General features: G+C 38.6%; 2 protein-coding genes across 2 annotated transcripts; one reads left to right on the forward strand and one right to left on the reverse strand.

Annotated features, from left to right (window-relative positions):
- The first annotated feature begins 4,225 nt into the window (after nt 1-4,225).
- On the forward strand, nt 4,226-13,081 carry LOC147849927 (amino acid transporter AVT6A-like). The gene is made up of 5 exons (XM_087336942.1): nt 4,226-4,766; nt 5,642-5,797; nt 6,325-6,531; nt 11,523-11,988; nt 12,720-13,081. Exons 1-5 carry the CDS (start codon nt 4,358-4,360, stop codon nt 12,832-12,834), a joined length of 1,353 nt encoding a protein of 450 aa, XP_087193068.1. The 5' UTR covers nt 4,226-4,357; the 3' UTR covers nt 12,835-13,081.
- A 5,387-nt stretch (nt 13,082-18,468) lies between these two features.
- LOC147849928 (pentatricopeptide repeat-containing protein At5g27110-like) lies at nt 18,469-21,177 on the reverse strand. Its single transcript, XM_087337067.1, has one exon. It carries the CDS (start codon nt 20,935-20,937, stop codon nt 18,538-18,540), a length of 2,400 nt encoding a protein of 799 aa, XP_087193193.1. The 5' UTR covers nt 20,938-21,177; the 3' UTR covers nt 18,469-18,537.
- Nucleotides 21,178-21,442: the final 265 nt, after the last annotated feature.

Raw genomic sequence — 21,442 nt, forward strand, 5'->3', positions numbered from 1 at the left:
TTGGTTTACAATTATTTAAGCATCTATATAGACACATGAGAGTTTACAATTATTTAAGCATTTACATAGACACATGAGAGTGTCTACTTTTGCATGACTAAGTATGACATTATTGGGATGTGATTTTGAACGACTTGATAAAATTTTCGCTTTTAGCATGAAGAAAAGGCGATGCTATGATTTCCAATCAATAGTTACGTCACATAGAATCAAGTTGAGACCCCATTTTTATAAGAGAATTTTGTTGGGTAACGAAGCCTTTTTTAATGACTAGAGTATTTTCTATGAATACATAACTAACATTTAGCTTATAAAGCACAATATTGACATGTAACTTGTAAGTATATACATTCGAATAGACCGAATGCGAATGTTTTCACGTAGTGCGTGGCACATAACACCTTGGTTAAGGACAATACAATTAAACTTGTTCTATTTTTATTCGAGATTTTATGCTTACAACCGATCATAATTAAAAGTGATGTATTTTATTCCATACACCAATATGTGCATTAGGGGAGGGGGGTGCCCAAAGTTGTGATAAACAAACCAAATGGCTTTAACAACTAGGCATGTAATGAACTTGTGTTTGTCATCTTCATCAACCACTACAAAGAAAAACGCATGTCTTGTTTAAAATGTGACTTCTCTTTAAAGCCATCACCAAAGGCAACCTACTCGCCATTGCATTGCCAAAGAAAAAACACATTTGCACGAATTGGAATATGAGATTGCCTTTCTAAACTTAAACCTCAATGTCACCATATTACACATAAACTAATGTGTTGTCTATCCAAGATCTTCTTCACTAGGCAATCTTTGCCTCAACCAACTTATGGTATTATCATAGTGTACACGTCACATATATAAAAACTTTTACTATCAAATGACTAATCATTCCATTGTTCCCCCACCATTACTATCAATTTTGTTCTACCTTTCCTTTTTGGGCTAGAATAAGCAATGCCAATCTTGATTCCTAAACATGAGAATATCTCACAAGTATATGAAACTTAATTTGCATTCTTTGAAAAGGCCATGATTTGCCCACATGTCTCTAAAAATAACATTTTCAACGATTGCCAAGCCAAGCATTTTCATTCAATTGAACTATAGCTCGAGACTTCCTTTTCCCTTCCAAGTTCTAATGTTGTAGTCTTGAGGACCCAATTACCCTTGTTGGTGAAGAGTTACTATATTTAATGACCAAACGTTATTGACACACACGCCGCCACAAACTTGTAATTCTCATTTTCCCATAGTACATATCGACCTTTTACACAAAATGATAAATTATTTCCTCCCAAGGTTGAGTGCTTATACATATGTATATATCCCAAGCAACCATATGATATTGCAAAATTAGCAAGCCCGCTCCCCCTAAGCATTTCGTGGCACATATCTAGCTCCATGAAACCCAACTTATCTCAATTTTGAACTTTTTCTTTCCAAATGTCGATGTTAGTGAACTAGCGGAATGATCAAGTAATTTCTTTGTTAATGGTAGCAATGGGTTCTTGTTTGATGGATGGATTTCTTGTAGTATCACAACATATATGTAGGCTAAAATAAAAGTTGGTCTGACAAATTGCACAACTATGCTTTGTAGGCACCTTATCCTCATTGGAGTTGGCTTTAGGTCATTTCGTATTATAACACATTACTTTACATGTATGTTGGAGAGAGAGACAATACATGTACTCTTTACTTTACAAAGGCATCTCCAAAGGAATCATTGGTCTCTCACTCAAAAACCAAATTTGTTTTTCCTTTGAATATCTAATGGAATGATTTTAATGAGGTAATGATACATACGTTTTTTTTCTTCTCCTCTAACTCTTAGCACATAATGATTTTTATCATCAATTGATTTGGTTTTTCTCTCCCATGTTATAACTTTCTCACGTATTAATACATACATATATAAATAAATAAATAAATATATTTCCTCTTTGTCCTGCTAGCTTTTTTCATCTAGTTTTAATGGATAACTTTAGCTTATAAAATGTACAAGGAAAATGCCATCTTTCATACACCCTATATCAGAGAAACAATTCTATTTATTTTTCAAAGGCATATATAATAGCGCGGCAGTGTGGGAACCTTAGCTCTACTAATTGTGTGGCGTGCCAAATGCAACAGAATCAATTCGACACACTTTGTGGGACTACCCATAGACCCATCGAATATGGTGGGGGATTGGCCGCCTATTGCAATTGTGCTAGGTGCAAGGCACAATCAAGTGGGGAAATGTATGTTGGTTATCATGGCAAACCCTAGTTGACAGGTACAAGCATCAGGAGGAGGGGGTGACTTTGGTGATAAAAGCACAAGAGGTTTATTTTCCACCGTCGGCGATATCCGCTCAACTCCTATTAATGCCAAATCTCAAGTTGTGATGAAATTGATCAACCCAATAACTCTCTGGATCCTATGGAAACAACGGTGTGGATGGTTCTTCTCCAACCAAAACGCGCATCCAATAATGTTAATGCAAGAGATATGGAGTGAAGTTGTGACCACTCTAAAGAGCCAATATGATCGCCTCAAGGGCGGCTCTGATGGAGTTGAAAGACAACGACTAGACTTTATCCAACATTGGTCATCCTCTCCCTTTCTTTAGTCTGTGGGCATCAACATATGATGGAACTATTGCGTCTATACAAGGATTTGTATATAATACTCTCATCTGTAAAATTTTATAACTAATGGAAGGAGTTATTTTTGGAAAAAGAAGAAGATTCAAGACCCCACCAAATTTATGGGATCCCTCATCATCAGATGAGCATTCGTACACGTCAAACTCATCACCTATTGGGGTACTCGTACCTTTCTCCTTACCTTTTTTTCTCTTGTAATTAGTCTCCTTTCGAGACCAAAGTGGGCGTGGGCAACCATGGACCTCGATTACCAGCGAACAATTTGACAAATCCTGGCCCCGACCATATGGCGACCATCATTTGTAGGAAGCGCGCCTGTATGTTTCGACCCGTGCCACAGAAGGGCGGTGTGAGCCCAGGTAGCTAAACGAACTCTACTCCCTTTGCCTCTGTGAACCCAGACTGCGGAATGCAGGAGAGAGAGAGAGAGATGCCTTCGCCTGCAAATGGGATCGATGAGATGAGAAAGGCAAATCCCGATTAGGTCAGACAAGCTAAAGGAGGCCCTCTATCATACATACATACAATACATACATATATACATACATATATGTATGTATGTAATGTATGTATGTGCAAGCACCACTAGAAGAATGTGTGTGTCTGTGTGGAGAGATAAGATTCAAGTGAATCAGCTTAAAGGAAAGGAAAAAGGAAGAAGAAGAAAGAAGAAGAAAGAAGAAGAAGACAAAGGAGAGAGAGAGAGAGAGAGAGAGAGAGAGAACAGTAGAAAAGATGAAGAAGCAAAAGAAAAGAAAAGACAGTCAGTCAGACATACATACATACATACAAACAGACAGACAGACAGACAGACAGACAGACAGCAAAACCTAAAAGAGAGAGAGAGAGAAAGAGAGAATCAGAGAGAGAGAGAAGAGAGAGAGAGAGAGAGAGAGAGAGAAGAGAAGAGAAGAGAGAGAGAGAGAAGAGAAGAGAAGAGAAGAGAGAGAGAGGCAAGAAGAAGTAGGAATCAAAAGGAATGCACCCCCCCCCTTCTCTCTGATTCTCTCTCTCTGTCTCTCTCTCTCCCATTTGATCTATATTCTCTAAGATTCCATTACCAATACCCGAAAAGAAGCCCACATCTGTGCTCCCTTCCTATACATGCCCCTCTTCTTTTTCCTTTCTCTGCACAATCCGCCATCGCGGAGCTCCTTGCCCTTTTGTTACTGCAGATTCCGCTTATACTCTGCCCCTTCTTCCATCGCCACCGGATCTTCTGCTTATTCATGCCACCATTTCACTGATCCGAATCGGTATCCTCTGCTTTACCTTCTTTAAATGCGATCTTTGTAATAGACGGCTTTCTCGTTATCTGTCTCTGTTTTTCTCTATGTGGTTTGTATTTTTTAAAAACAAAAATTCATTTGTGATTTCATCCCTCGGATCTAGTTTAAGAATTAATTCTCTTTTTGGGTTTTGCTTAAGAGAAGGAAATTACTTCCCCATCTGTTTAACAAGAAATTGTCCTTTCTGGGGTTTCTCACTGTTTTTGTTGCCTGCAGGAATCAGTGCAATCCGATATTGAGCAACAGCCTTTGTCGTCTCCTCAGAGAATACGGTTTTTCTTTGCGTGTAGGAATAAAATCTTCGTTTTTGAAGAGAGAAACAATTTTCTTGCAAAAAAGTATACTATTGCCGTTCCTAGAGTTGTCTGAAATCTGGGAATCTTGAAGAAAAAAGGGCTACGCAGTAAAATGGCCCCAAAACTAACAAAAAGTCCATATATACCATCAACATCTGAAGAGGACCCATTGATGCCACCAATGAAACCAGAAGATGATCAACAATATGATGGATATAGTGGAGCTTCTGTTTACAGTGCAGTGTTCAGTCTTTCCACGAGCATTGTGGGAGCAGGGATAATGGGCCTTCCTTCTACGATGGATATAGTCGGATTGATCCCGGGATGCATTATGATTGTTCTCGTCGGTTTGTTAACTAACACTTCGATTGATTACTTGCTTCGCTATTCAGTTAAAAGTAGCGCAGTTTCGTATGGTGGAGTTATGGCTGATTCGTTTGGTCGATATGGGCGTACAATCCTTCAAATCTGTGTCATCATTAACAACTTTGGTCTCCTTGTGGTCTACCTCATTATCATAGGTAATTTTCCACTTTAACTCCTTGAGGAGACATTTGCTGTAATTGTTTAAAAGGAATCTTTATTCAGAAAGTCTAAGGAACACTTGGAGATTATTTATCCACCCAACCATATCCCCTGATCCCCTCTCCATTTTAATAGCTTTATGCTACGCATCCAAATTCTATTAAAACATCAGTCACACCTAATCTTGTATTTTAATAAACTCAGAAGCTCTCCGTTCCTCTCTATCTCTCTCTCTCTCAACTTGATGAATACAATTCTCTTTTGAGTTGTCATATGAGAACCAGAAATTCTGTATTTGAATGCAGTTTGTGGCTTTCTATCCATAATTTTGTATGATCTACTAAATTTAACAACTTTAGCATGTGCCGTTCGTACTGCTGGCTCAAATATGAAGTACTATGAGTAGAATCAAGAAAGGATGAAATTTTGTCACAAGAGAATAGCTAGCCATTTAATATGCATGTGAACCCTAGATTTTGTGTCTAGACCATAGATAACCAGGACTAGGCGTTGAAGTTCAAGGATTACAGATTACTTTGGTGCATCCCATCCCACATATAGAGATTTCTAGCAGATATCTTTGGGGAAAACACCACCACTTAGAATGGCTGAAATATAAGTAGAATTAAGGAAGAACGGAAAATGCACGAGAGAGTAGGTAGGCCTTTATATATATGGAAACATACCATAGCTGTAGGTGATCTGCCATCAATTATAACAACATATCTAGGTATACGATGTTCTGATTGTTGCAATCTTGTATCTCTTTAAAAAGAATATAGTGTAGTTCTTGGTTTTGAAGTTTTTTATTGCATTGTATCAGAATGTTAAGAAAAGAGCATTACCTCACAAACTCTCATTAACATTGTAGCTGATGTGCTATCTGGTTCTACATCTTCATCTGTTCATCATACGGGAGTTTTGGAGGAGTGGGCAGGTGGACAAACATGGTGGAATTCTAGGGTAATTGTGATGCTACTTACAACAATTCTTGTTCTGGCTCCGTTGGCATGTTTCCGGCATGTTGGTAAGTCAAAGACACCCATTTACCAGCTTAGCTTTTGGTTGCTGTTATGGCTTTGTATATGTTTTTCTAATTTCTTGAATATTTCTTGAATTACAAGCAATCATTTGCTGCACATCTTTCTTTCTTATTTGCTATAGATTCACAATATACTTATTTTTGGGTTTTTACGTTACATTTTTGTTTACTAATGTGGATTTCCATTTTGTTTTTGAATTCCTAGGAACCATAAGGGATCACATGCCACACAGTTTTCTTTTCAATTTTCTATAGGTTAGCTCACTTCTTGTTGAGTTTGTATGCTAGATTGTTCTTTCTCAGAGAACAATTTAGTCTAGGTATCTTAGCTTACCAATCCATCAAACATGTGAATTACAAAGCATCTATCTTAATAGAAGAGTATTTGTAATTCAGAATACTTGCATTTAGAAATCAAAATCGATAGTTATTCAGTCATCTTCAGCAACTATTCAATGATGGCTATTTATCATATAATGTTTTGAGAGACTTTGGTTGTTTTTCTCTTTCAGATTCGTTGCAGCTTTCCTCCGCGTTGTCAGTTGGTCTGGCAGTTTTATTTGTGGTTGTGACAGCTGCCATAGCAGTTTACAAGCTGATAGCTGGGACTATCAGTATGCCAAAATTATTTCCAGAACTTAGTGGTGATGCATCCACAGTCTTGTCTTACTTCTCAGTGGTGCCAATCTTAGTGACAGCATACATTTGTCATCATTGTGGTAAGTGATAATTTTCTGATATCCTATTGGTTAAGGTGAAGAACTTACTGAGGATAATATAACATGCCAGTGTGTTACTTGATAATTTCCCACAAATGACTGAATGTTTCGGATTTGTGGCTAGAAAGTGAATTCTGTAGCATAGGAGCATGTGTTCAAATGCTGGAGCAAGTGCATTAAAAAAACAATTGCACTGGAATTGAAAATCACATGTTTCTTATCAAAACTTTGAATTATTCTTGAATCAATTTAATTAGTGAGTGGAATTTTTGAGGTTCATTGAGGAGTGTTGTGTACTTCACCATCCACACTGCCACACTCATTGCCCAAATAACAGCCATCAGCACCTTCACATAAACCACACAGCGCATACCCCTCCCCCTCCCCCAGGGACTGTGTGCCAAATTTGATGGTATGATGATGTGTCGAGAGAGTTCTACTGCAAGTTATGAGCAAGGAAAGCACTAGAGAGGTTACAGACAGGTAAGGTATACGTGTAAAAATTCTTGTGTTGCAAGAGGGCTTTTGAGGAGGAACAAGATATGATCTCTATGATGTCATGAGTATGGATAGTGCCACAACAAGATACACCCTCAGCTAGTCTCAACCAACTACAAACATCCATATTTGACACCTTGACCCACTAGCATGGCATGCATATGCACAGAAGCTATATGAGGTTTGTGACCAACCCCCCATACCGTTATCACTAGAGCCATGACCTTCCAACTCTTAATTCTTCACTCCAGGCATTGTAGTGAGCTATTCGCCACTTGAACATGGTACATCTACTGACCACATAAGGTTACAAATTGAGAACCTCATCAACGGAATCTTTATCACCTGAGCCATGACCTTCCAACTCTTAATTCTTCACTCCAGGCACTGTAGTGAGCTATTCTCCACTTGCACATGGTATGCCTACTGACTACATAAGGTTACAAAATGAGAACCTTATCTACGAAATCCAACACTAAAGACCTGTTGACTGCATACCTTTTCAACCAGGCTATGCTCCAGGGCTTCCGCAGACAACCTGTTCCTATTCACAATCTGGTCAAGGCAGTTCCTCTGTTTATGCAGGCCATATTTTGATTGATCTGGTATATTCTTTAGCTGTGAAATTTGAATGATTAGGGAATTAGATGAGTATCGTGATTGCTCATACCATGCCCGAACTATGGAGCAGTACTTAAGGTGCAGCTCAACTCATTGGCAGAGAGAAATAAAGAAAGAAAGACATATTAAAGTCTCCTAAGAGGCCAAAATGGCCTATAAGACCAAGCAAGAGGTTACATCTCAAACTGTTTTCTTGTCTTCGAGAATAACAAACCAATAAATAGAACTAAACAAATAAAGCAAGTCTCTAAAGAATCTTATCATCTATACATGTAAGATTCTCAAGTAAGATAGATTGTAATTTTTGTGCTGGAAAGATCTCAAGCATAGGTCGATCCAGAAAGGAGAGATTTCCAAAATGAGGGAAGCACCTGCCATGGCAGGAGATAATGACCTTTATCTGTTAATGACAAGGGCGGCGAGATCGTGATCCTTAAAGCTGGAGCCTATGTGCACAAAAAATTGCGTCTGCCCAATATATCATAAGCCCTTTGCAATTTCATTGTTAGGAGCCCACTTGTGTAGCCTTTGATTGATTTGTAGCGTGAGTAGGATTGATAGGGCTAAAGAAAGTTGGTGTTTGTTCTTTGTTGATAGTTGTATTGATGTCCTTCGACAACTTCTAAGCACCGCTGGTTGTATTCCATTATCTTCTATGGTGGGCCAAAGCTTTAGTTAAGAGGCAGTGCTATCTCCCTCTTATTTCACAAAAATTAATATAGTGACAAACATAGTGTTCGTCAGACTCCCTAATGACACAATTGGCAGATTCTTTTTTCCAGAGGTGTGCATGTATGTCTGCCTACCTCAATCTCTAATTGATGTGATGAGGTCTGCAACTGCCGTGTCATATTGCAAAACACAAGTTATAGATGTATATCCATATAAATGGGCGCCTTATAGTGGGGCATCTCCAGCCAAGAGAGATGTTGTGGGCTGATCCATGTTTTCCTTTATCCAATTTGATAATATTAGTTTGGATCACTCTATTCTTTTCCACTTTGGTCATGTTCAGATGTGGACAATTGAAGCTATATTTGGGGGTAGTTATAGATGTATATCCATATAAAAGGGCCTGATGATGAATCCATCCTCCAATGTGTGTAAAAAGTGTGCCTTATAGTGGGGTATCTCCAACCAAGAGAGATGTTGTGGGGCTGATCCATGTTCTTCTGTTATCCAATTTGATAATATTAGTTCGGATTACTCTATTCTTTTCCACTTTGCTCATGTTCAGATGTGGACAATTGAAGCTATACTTGGGGGTAGTGCATTCATGCTTATGCCATGTGACTAGAAGCATTGTTGCGTTTCAGCATATCAACAATGATTATCTCCATGCAGGGCCAGTTGTTTCAAGCTGTTGGATATTGGTCACTGATTGGAATACTGCCTCAGTGATTATTGGTGCTGCTCCAAGCTTCACTGGTATCATATCATGTGACAACAAGCTTTGCTCCTTATCATGTGGGCAATCATTGAGACTAAAGGTCTCTCCAAATATCTCCAATTATCATCCTTGTGGAGACTTGGTCCCTAGGTTTTGACTACGTAGAGAAGAGCTGGTGTGGTGTGACAAGTGTATCAAATAACTGCAATTTAATTTGTGGCTTGTGGAACTGTATATGTGCAACTTTCAAGCGCACCAAGGGCTGCATAGCCATGAGAAATTCAAGCAGCCTGCTGTAAGGAGAACTGAGGCCCTGTAAATATTTTTCCCAGGTGTGCGATGACGTGTATGCCACCTTTTCCTATCTCAAGAAGAACTATTGTTCAGATCGTATTACCCATACTTGAATAGTGTTAAACACCATCACTCTGGTTTTTCCAGGTTTATGAACAAACCTTTGTCCATACAAAACGATTCTAAAGCATTTATATGTCTTTGTAGTCCCTTTGGAGTGTTGGAGATCAGACAATGTCATCAACATATAATAGTAATATTCTCCTAAACTTCCAAATTCACTGTATAATCTGATATCTCATTGATATAGAGATTGAAGGGAGTGGCATCCTCTGACAGCCACAGCCTCTGACAGCCATTAGGAGATCACACTTTTCCTGACGTGGATTCTCACAGTGCATAGATTCCCCATTGAATATCTACGGGGACACCAAGCCATCCTAGCTGCTGGATTGGCAGAGTATGCAGTACAGTGTTGAAGGCTTTCAGAAATCCACCTAGTAGCAATAAATCCTCTTGCAGCAATAAAATCCTCTTTTTATGGGATTTGCTCTCCCCGACAAGGGCTTCAAGGTTCAATACGTGATCAGCCATTCCTTTCTGCCCATATATTCAATTCTGTCTCTAGGATTGAGTCTTGCAGTTTAATCAAGTAATGGCCAACCATGATTATCCAATAATTGATCAGCATCATGAGGTCACCACGGTTGAAGTTTGGTGCAATGGTGTGTTCGGTCCAGCGTAGGGAAGCCTTCACACAGCTCTTTTAAAGACGTGTGCCAGCAACGGGAGGAGGGTTCATGATAAGAGATAAATTGCTCACCTACCAATCCTTCATGATCTGGGGCAGGGGCATGGAAGAAGAGGCTCTTATGTTGCTTTACTGATTTCTGCAAAGCTTTTGGTAGTCCTGCATCAGAGGTTCTTCCAGTGCAGACATGGAACAGAGAGCATCTGTCTGCATGGGCACCAAATGAAATGGAATGTTTTGTCCATAGGATGAGAGCTGCCAGTGAATAGAGTAATGTGCATTCTGCTCGAGGCCTGTAGGAAGCTTGCTGAGTTAGGTGAGAGTTGGCCTTGTTAACGTCAGAGCTGCCAGTGAATAGAGTAATGTGCATGGTGCTCAAGGCCTGTAGGAAGCTTGCTGAGTCAGGCGAGAGTTGGCCTTGTTAAGGTCAGAGATTGATTTCAAGCACATGGCCTTGATATGGAAAGATTCCCTCTTTTCAGGTATGATCACACTCACATTTCATCTGCCTTTTACATAGTGAGGTATACAGGCATCAAAGACAGATGCATGGAACTATCTATTTGTTAGAGATCCCATCCTTCAACAAATCATGGTGTAGAGATCAGTGTAGGTTTGGTCATTTCTTGCTCATGGTTGAGTCATTGTGGAGCATTGATGCATACTGCAGCTGTACAATGGGGAGACAGTTCATTGAACATTTCTTTCAGATGGTCACATCTTCACCCTGTGTCACACATGAAGGTGTCCCATGCATGAGGTGCAGATGATTAAAACCCTGAGATAATCGGGAGTCCTAAGACAAAGCCCCCCCAGATTCCATCATAGACAACTGAGATAGCTGCAGACTTTGCACCACATCCACCCATGTATTTCATTCTACACCCTCCAATTAATTGGGTGCATCTGACTTCTCATAGTCAAAATTTCCTTTATAGACATTATAAGTCATTCATTCATTCATTCATTCATTATCTGTCTCTGGAATTGCCAATGACATGGTTTTATTGGACTTTTGCAGATGGGAGTGTCTTTAACAAAAGTTATTTACTCACTAAAATAATATCCCGAACTGCCACTCACATGTTGCATAAAAAATTTGAATGAAATGTTTGCCTAAAACAAACTCTCTCTAGAGCTGCTAATCACGTGTTGCATAGAAATGTGAAGATAAGGAAGGTCTTTAATGAAAGCACTGTCTAGTAAAATGTATGCCAGTGCACAGGGAACAATTTTATCTTTTTGATATTTCTTTTCATTTAGCTCCTTATTTCGGTATATCTGAAGTTCAAATGTGTCAGAAAGCTAAAACTGTTTGGAATGAGGAGCCAAATAGAGAAAATTTGTTGAGAATTAGGCAAAATCATGTTACATGAAGCTTGTAGAGCTTCTCCAGAACTATATTACTGACTCCATGCCTTCTTTGTTGTTAAACAGTGCATCCAATTCTGAATGAGCTCGAGACAGCATCCGAATCTAAGAAAGTGATACGAATATCACTCACATTATGCACATCAATTTATGTAGCAACTAGTGTCTTTTGCTTTCTCTTGTTTGGAGAAGACACATTGACTGATGTCCTATCCAATTTTGATACGGATCTTGGAGTACCACATTCAGCCCTTTTATCAGATATAGTTCGAGTTGGATATGCATTTCATCTAATGCTTGTGTACCCATTATTGAATTTCGCACTTCGACTGAATGTGGATGGGCTCATCTTCCCGAGAGCTGTTCCAATATCTGCTGATCCACGCCGTTTTGCAATACTCACAACAGGCATAATTCTTGCAACTTTTCTTGGAGCATCTTTTATTCCGGATATCTCCGATGCCTTCCAAATTACAGGGTCCACTTCAGCTGTATGCATTGGTTTTATCTTCCCGGGTTTACTGGTTCTGCGGTAAGGTTATGCTTTCTTTTGCAGTTATTGTGTTTTTTAAACTACAGTGGATAAACTATGGGCATTTTTTAAATTTACTAGAATACTCATCTGTTAATTATGTGCATTCTGGTAAACATTCTTATGGTATGGGTAAATTTCCCACAGTAAGACTTAATAGGATTATGAAAGGAAATACCCTGTTAAATTCTTTTGCAACTATTATTATGAATGTTGATGTAAGAGCCACATCCAACCATTATTAGCAGCATTTTGTGAAAGAATAATACTAATGTCTGTTAAATTCTAATCTTAGATCTGTATATGAAAGAGAAAAATGGAACATAAAGTTAACTTATTTATGAGTAAAATAGGAAGTATTTACTTTTTACCGAAAATGGAAGGAATTTCTGTTACCTTAGTTGCCCATAAAATCAATAAACTAATGAAATTTGAGGGAATAGACAAGCCAGATTATATTAAAATGTTAAAAATAGGCGAGATTCTGTGAGATAATGTTTCTATACAGTTTAGCTATAATTTAAACTTTCAATGAGGCTCTAATATTGTCTATATACATGCTAAACTTAATATAATTAGAAAAACATGTGTAGGAAATTTTAGCAATTTTTTGTTACATTGATATCCCAAATGTCGCTGTGATGTAACCATATAATCAAAGGAGTCTATATTGACTATGGTATTTGGTTTCGATGGCTAACATATTATATACTGTCTGTCATACCTACCAGGGATACCCATAAAATAGCATCAAAGCAAGACAAGGTGACTGCATGGTTTATGGTGTTACTGGCTATTGGTGCAAGTATTATAGCTCTGACGGGGGATATCTACAGTCTTTTCTAACCAAAGAATTCTATTGGTTTGATTTCTCGATGCAAGTGACAGCCACAAGCTCTGTAAATATACAACCCTTGAAATATTTCTCTATTCCCTTTGTGATAGAGTTCTATCAAGAGTCAATGCTAAGTGTAACACAAATAATGGTGTGGGCTGTCACCACCACAAGCTATTAAGAGCCACATTTTTTTCTATCAATGATCATTATTAATGTTGTACAAAACAGTTTTCAAATTTTGTTTTTTTGATTGTACTCTTTCTTAGCTTGGGTATGATTGTGGCATTTCAATAAATACAGTCATCTCTCGGAGAGCATTCCTGTTATTCATATCTTTCTTAGCTTGGGTATCATTATGGCATTTCTTAGCCTTGGTGGAAAGTGATGTAAAAGTTTCAGAAATAGTAGTGGGAGGAGGTAATCTCTCAAAAGTGCAGGATGTGAATAAACTTTAATTGAAAATCGCCAAAGCAACACTTAAAACACAAAAATCAAAGTCGGATTGTACATAAAATACTGGAATATAACTTTGACTAGAAAGGCACCAATTGAAATCGTCCATAATATACTTGATTGAAATAAATGCCAGCCTTACGAAGGGAATGATATAATATCCAGCCACACTGCACTAAAGTTCATTCACTGAATCAGAATAATGGCTACTAGGAGCTGAAAGGAATCTATTTGATATGGTTATTCAACAAGTTTGCAAGGCATATTTGGAAACTAGAGGAGTTTCCAAGTTGAAGCAAGATATGGCAAATTTAAAAACTACTAGAGCTAACCATCCATCTATACTTTCAGAGCATAAGAAAGCCATTGATGTATCTATAAAATTTCTGTTCATTAAAAGATATTAAATGACTTTCCTAATCACACCCCCATGACATCCCATGTTGCAATTCATATAGTCAGTGTCAGAAGGAAAACATATTTCTCATAGCACCAATAAATATTTTAGTTTTGCATACATTGTTTTCCTGCAAATTCTATACCCAATAGAAGATGATGAACGTTCAAATGCTCAAGTAGCAAATAAGTTTCCTAGTGAAAGTTGTGATAATATATAGTTTTGCTTGTATAGTTGAGGACATTTCCATGCCATGTAGTCAAGTATATAGCCAACATCTGATCTAAAACACGACATCAAAGTGGCAATATATATGGTTACCCATTTGCATGCATAATTTCAATTTGAGAGTATTATCAATAGTTAACAGAGACTTCCGAAGATTTTATGCTTATGCATCATACATATACCCAATGTCTACTTGGAAACATGTTTCATGACTGCAATATACAAATTAGAGTTTGTTGGGATTGATTAAAGGCCCTTTAGGTTTCTCTAACTAAACTAAAAAAACATTTTTATATTATTTAATATTTTCTAATTTTTGTTAAAGTTGCACAATCTCATTTTTAGAACTGTACTACAACATCTAAAAGAATATTTTGTAGTTTGAATGGGATTCTTGGATAGGATACAACTAGAAATACAACTAAACTAAATGTAGTGTTAGTTATACAAGATTTTGCCATGCAGACTTGGATAATTGACTTTGGTGCCTCCTTTCATTGCACTCCTCGTAAGGAGTCCTTTCTCTCATTTTCCTCCTTTCATTGAAGGTTTACCTTGACAATAACCATGCCAACATTGAAGGACTTGGCGTTGTTAGAGTGGCCATGAAGAATAGTCAAGAACTAACACTAGACCAAGTTTGGTTTGTTCCGTGGATTAAGAAGAGCTTGGTGTCTGTGGGACAACTTGATTTACAAGGCTATTCTACAAAAGATTAGGGTTTAGGTCATAAAATGGAGTTGAATTGTGGGACAAAAGATTAGGTCATATGAACCAAAAGGGCTTGAACATTTCTACTCTCTTCTCAGAAGTTGGTTCCCAAAGGCAATAAACTTGATTTTCGCAATGATTGCCTTTATGGAAAACAAGTAAAGAGTTTTTATAACACTAGTTCTTCAAAGAAAACAACACCACTTGAGCTCATACACTATGATTTATGTACTGTGCGTACTAAATCCTTAGAAGGCTCTTTACATTCATTGATGATTACTCTAGAAAGTGTCGGGCATATTTACGGAAGGATAAGATTGAAGTGTTTGTTGTTTTTAGAAACTTCCATGCCTTTATCATTACTCAAACATGCTTGAAATTGAAATGTCTAAGGACAAACAATGGAGGAGAGTATATCAACAATTGGTTTACAAATTTTTGTGCAAAAAATGGAATCAAGAGAGAGCTTACAATTCTACACATCCAACATCTAATGGAATGGTTGAACGATACAACAGGACAATATGTGAAGGGGTTCAATGTTGTTGTCCACTGCTAGTCTACCTAATGCATTTTAGGGAGAGGCTTTACAAACTGTAGTCCATATTATTAATTGATTCTCACACAATTCGCTCAAAGGTGGCATACAAGAGGAGTTTTGGTTTGGCAAATCAACCTCATATGATCATTTGTGCATTTTCGGTTGTGAAGCTTTCGTGCACGTTAGCCAAGAGCTAAGAAACAAGCTAGATGCAAAATCCATCAAAGGTGTCTTTTAGGGATACAGTGCAAATGGTGAGATGGGTTACAAAATTTGGTTATTTCATTTCCGAAAGGTAATCAAAAGTCATGATGTTGTATTCAATGAAGCAAAGTCAAAAGCAATTGTACTGAATCATTAGAATCAACAAAAAGAGTGGAATTTCAACAATAACCAACCATTGACTCAAGAATAACATATGAGGGTGATGATGAATAAGTAGAGATCTACAACCTAGTTCTATTGCTAAAAGAAGATGGACATCAATGTTAGCCGGTCGGCTACAGGGTCGGAGTCGGACAAGTCTGAAAGCGTCGGAGTCAACAAGGTTCGGAAGTACAAGGGAGACAGAGTCGGATCGACAACGCGGACTGATGATTCAACATTTTGCCAAGTAGATAAAAATAGATATATTAGAATTAGTTAGACAGTTTTGTGATAGTTCTTGCCGAACAAAGGCAAGTGTATTCTTGGTAAAAGACTCTCGGTTTTACCTATAAAAAGGGATTGAGAGCATTGTATTTCTATTGTTCTATTTTGGTATTAATATAAGTTAGTGGTTAGGATATCTCTATGTCGACAGTCTCTCTGTGTAGTACTATTCTCAGTGTCGATTCCGAGTCGCTATGCCTACTAAGGAATTATATTAAGATACTAATAGTAGATCATAATTACTCAGATATCAAGTCGTAATTAGTTAGTACGCCTATCCATCCTTCTACCACAATCATCTTGATAGAATGTTCAGATCGGAATGTTCGATGTATTGTGTTGGCTATGCACAATAATCGAGTGTCGGCCAAACAACAATCAAAATAGAGAAATTTTAAACCTTCATGATGAAGATAAAATACAACCACCTGCAAATGAAGAAATAACTATTGAACTACAACAAGAAGATACTCCATTAGATTTGGAACCAATTCTAGATAATGTTGATCACTAGGTTAGGAGATCAACACTGTTGAGGCGACCAACACAAAGCTATGATCCATCTCTTCATCAAATTCTTTTAACAGATGAAGGGGATCCTCTCACTCTTAAAGAGTCTAGGACATGTGAACATTCTAACAAATAGGAGCTCGCTATGCAAGAGGAGATCAAAGCACTCTATGAAAACAACATGTGGGTGCTTGTGGAGCTACCCAAAGGTAAAAAGGCTATACCTAACAAGTGGGTCTACAAGGTAAAGACTCTAGAAGGTAAAACCAAGTATAAGGTTCGTTTGGTAACCGAAGGATACAAACAAATACAAGGAATTGATTTTTAGGAGGTTCTACTCTAGTAGTCAAAGGTGTTGTACGTTTTAGGGTTAGGGTTAACATTTATGATAATCATGATGATTGATGATAAAGATAGACATGGTGGGTGTGATGACGATGGAGAGTATGATGGTGAGAGAGATCATGAAGAGGTTGAGAATCATTGAGAAGCATTGCGGGGTGGGGGTGGTGCCTAGAATGGTCCACCCCCCTCCCAAGGGGGTTCAATGTTAAGGGGAGGGAAGAGAGAGAGGGAGAGAGAGATGACAAGAGAGAGATTGAGAGAGAAATGGTTATTGTTCCATTCATTCATTCCCCATAAGGGGTTAAATAGGTACAAAGGGGTAGATCCACAAGGGTGTAAGCCCCTTGGGCATTCACACCTAGTCACTCACTCACACCTCTTTGTATCCACCACACTCACACTCATAATCGTATAAGATTACACATACATATCAACACATTACATCTTTCATCCTCACTTATCACACTTATCAATCACCCGTACATCTCGTACGGTAACAAAAATGGCTACACTCAGGACACTTTTTGCTATCTCAGCCTTTTTGGATTTAAAGTTATAGCAAATGGTAGCCTAGATGAGAAACTTATATGTTGCCGTCTCAAGGGTTCTTGATTCTAGGAAACGAACATTTAGTTTGTAAATTTCGACATAGCCTCTATGGGCTGGAACAAGCCCATGTCTTTGGTAAAAGAAATTTGATTCTTTTATGATTTCAAATGGCTTCAATCGAAGTATGGCAGGTCCTTGTCTCTATATGAAAAAGGAAACTAATGGTAGTTCTATTATTTTGGGTTTGTATGTTGATGACATGCTCATTGCAAGAAAGCATGACACAAGTTTGCAAGAATTAAAAAGCACTAATCAAATGTGTATTTTCTATGAAAGATCTCGGAAACGCTAAGCACATTCTTGGGATAAGAATAAGACGGGACAGACAAAATAAGTTATTGTTTGTGTCCCAAGAGAAGTACATTGAGAAGGTATTGGAAAGATTTCAATGATTGATGCAAGCCATCCTCAATGCCTCAATCACAAGAAAAGCTTTCAAAAGCACATTAATCCAAAGACAAAGAGGAAAAAGTAAAAATTCTGGCTGTCCCATATGCTTTAGCTTGTGGGTCATTGATGTATGCAATGGTAGCGACATGACCTAATATTGCATATGTAGTAGTAGTAGTAAGTAGATTTATGAGTTAACCTAGACGAAGTCATTGGGTTGCAATCAAGTTTATCCTTAAATATCTCAAAGGCCCTAAGAAAAAAAGCATTTGTTATTGTAAAGGGGACTTGAATGTTCATGGCTATTGTGATTCTGATATGGCTGAAGATGTAGACACAAGAAAACCTACTTATGGCTACATTTATACTCTTGTACGGGTAACTATTTCATGGTGTTCAAGGTTGTGAGTTGTTGCACTCTCTAGTACAAATGTTGAGTGTATCTCAACTACGGAGGCATCAAAGGAGGCCATTTGGTTAACTTTCTTGTAGTGACCTTGGACTTCCAAAACAAATTCCAACCCTACATTGTGATAACCAAAGTGCCATATGTTTGGCAAAGAACCTTGTTTACCACACAAGGACCAAACGTATTGATATTCACTATGACTTCAATAGAGAGGTGATAGAGGGTGGTCAAATCCAATTGGTCAGGATTGATACCACCGAGAACTCGACATATTGTTTAATAAAGTGTTTATCAAAGACAATTCACCAACCCTCTCTTCAGTGAGTGGGAGTTGTCTATTAGAGTAGCCTAGCTCCTTTAAGTGGGAGGTTGTTGGGATTAAAGGCCCTTTAGGTTTCACTTGGAAACATGTTTCTAATGTAGCAACATTATACAGAAAATGCACATTTCATGAATGCTCATGCCCATTATTCACTCAGAAACAGGGTTTCTCCCAACAGAAAATCATGAAACTGTTCATTTACATAAAGTGACACACCATTTCCTTGACACTGCTGATGGCCAGAGGCATATTTCTGTCGCATGGCTTCAACCTTCATGGCATCCTCTTGCATACCAGCGGCTGCAAATAGATTAACCATAAGTATATAAGCTGCAGAGCAGCAACTCTCTATTTGCACTGCCTGATCAAAAGCTAATCTCCCAAGCCTTACATTCCCCCATTTTCGACAAGCACCCAACAATGCAAGCCAAACAGCTGGATTATCATAAGATGGCATCACCTTAATAACTGATATTGCCTTGTCAAAGTGACCTGTCCGTCCAAACACCGCTACCATGCAAATATGATGCTCCAAGGTCGGAGAAATTCCGTATGTTTCGGTCATCTCTCCAAAAAGCATTTGAGCCTCATCCATTAGGCCTGAATGACCACATGCACTCAGAACACATAGGAATGTGACTGCATTTGGAGAAAGGCCGTCGCTTCGCATTCTCTCAAAACACCTTAATGCTTCCTGACCTCGTCCCTCCTGAGCATACCCTGCAATTAGAGTAGACCATGAGATTATATCTCGAACTGGAAGTCCCTGAAGAACATCTTGTGCTTTTGCTAACATACCACATTTAGCATACATATCCACTAAAGCATTCCCGAGTACAATATCTTTCTCAAGAAATCCCCTATTCAGAATCTTTTCATGAATTTCTCTGCCTTTCTCTATAGCTCCTGTTGTTCCACAAGCATTTACTATGCAGATAAAGGTGATAGAATCTGGAAAGAGGCCCTCGCTTTGCATTCGTTCGAAACAGTTCAATGCCTCATGACCCTGGCCCTGTTGAGCATACCCTGCAATCAGAGTGTTCCAAGATATTATATCTGGAGTGGGAAGCCCTTCTAGCACTTTTTGTGCTTTCGTGAGCTCACCACATTTGGCATACATATCAATCAAAGCATTGCCAAGCTCAATATCCTTCATTAGCAAGTTTCTACTCATGATTTCCTCATGAATTTGTTCACCGTTGATTGTAGCTCCTATGTTACCACATGCCTTCAAGATGCAAATTAACGTGACTACGTTCGGAGGTATGCCCTCACTCTGCATTTGTTCAAAACAATTGAGTGCTTGTTGGCATTGCCCCTGCTCAGCATACCCTGCAATCAATGCAGACCATGAGACTATGCTTCGAACAGGAAGCCTTTCAAGCACTTCTTGTGCTTTTGCAAGCACTCCGCATTTGGCATACATATCCACTACCGCATTGCCGAGGACTGCTACCCTTTCAAACAAGCCATTAATCACAATATCTTCGTGTATCTGTTTACCCTTGTCTATATCTCTTGCATTGCCACAAGCCTGCAAGATGCAAACATAAGCAACTGGATCTGGAGAGAGACCTTCTCTTTGCATACGCTCAAAACACTCGAGTGCTTCATGACCTTGTCCATTGTGCGTGTATCCTACAATTAATGTAGACCACGAGATTACATTACGAACTGGAAGCTCTTCAAGCACCTCTTGTGCTTTTGCAACCAATCCACATTTGGCATACATGTCCATCAAAGCAGTGCCAAGTACAACATCCTCATTTAGCAAGCGTTTGCTCACAATCTCATTATGAATTTGTTTTCCTTCGTTTATGGCTCTTATGCAGCCACATGCCTTTAAGACACCTATGAAGGTGATTGCATTTGGAGAGATGCCATCATTTTTCATCTGTTCAAAACAATTCAATGCATCATGACCTTGCTCCAGTTGAGCATACCCTGTAATCAGAGCATTCCATGAAATCACATCTCGAACAGGGAGTTCCTTGAGAACGTCTTGTGCTTTTGCAAGAAACCCACATTTTGCATACATATCCACCAGAGCATTGCCAAGTACAATATTCCTCTTCAGTAAACCCCTACTCAAAATCTCTTTGTGAATTTGTTTGCCCTTGTCTATAGCTCGCAATGCACCGCAAGCCTTTAAGATGCAAGTGAAAGTGATTGCATCTGGACAAAGACCCTCATTTTGCATCTGGTCAAAACAATTCAATGCCTCATGGCCTTGTCCATGTTGGGCATACCCAGAAATTAGTGCAGACCAAGAGACTTTGTCTCGGACAGGAAGCTCTTCAAGCATTTCTTGTGCTTTTCTGAGCATTCCACATTTCGCATACATATTGATTAAAGCATTGGCTAGATAAGGACTCTTTTCAAGTAAACCTCTCTCCACAATCTTTGTATGAAGTATAGTACCTTTATGAAGATCCTTTTTCTTGGCACAAGCCGTTACTAAGGTCAGAAAGGAAAATTCCTTGTGGCCTGTAATTTCTTTACTGTTTAATCCCCTATGTATTGATTGCACAACAGATCTTCTCATCAGCTCTTCAAGTACCCAAAAGGGATTGGGGTATCCATGAATCTATAAAAGCTCATAAGTGTTTGGGCGTCTGAAGTCTGCTAATCTGAAGGTGCTCACTCTCTCTCTATACACACACACACACACACCTTCTAATGAATCCAAAATTTCAATGCAAAACTCTTCGCAGAGATAACCATCTCTTCTTCTCTCCAATGAGTTCAAGTTCTGAGCAACGCTAGAAATCCCATCCCTCCCTCCCTCCCTCCCTCCTTCTATCCTTCTCTTGAAAATTTCAGAACACACAGGAGAAAACCCATCATCACTAACTCCCACTGATGATTCATATCTCTCTGTCATGTGCATACCTTGCTGATACACTTTTGTGGCACCACCACAAAAGGATTGCTGAATCAATCATTCCATAGAGGGCCTACATTTCTGCAGTGATTTCTCCAAGAAACTTCATCCTTCACAGACCATTTGTCTGGTTTTCCATATGCCTTGGAAAACCAGACATCTTGAT

This window comes from Azolla caroliniana, unplaced genomic scaffold (assembly GCF_043228905.1).
Source record: "Azolla caroliniana isolate FFs.n. ecotype wild unplaced genomic scaffold, voAzoCaro1.0.p SCAF_22, whole genome shotgun sequence".
Lineage (NCBI taxonomy): Eukaryota > Viridiplantae > Streptophyta > Polypodiopsida > Salviniales > Salviniaceae > Azolla > Azolla caroliniana.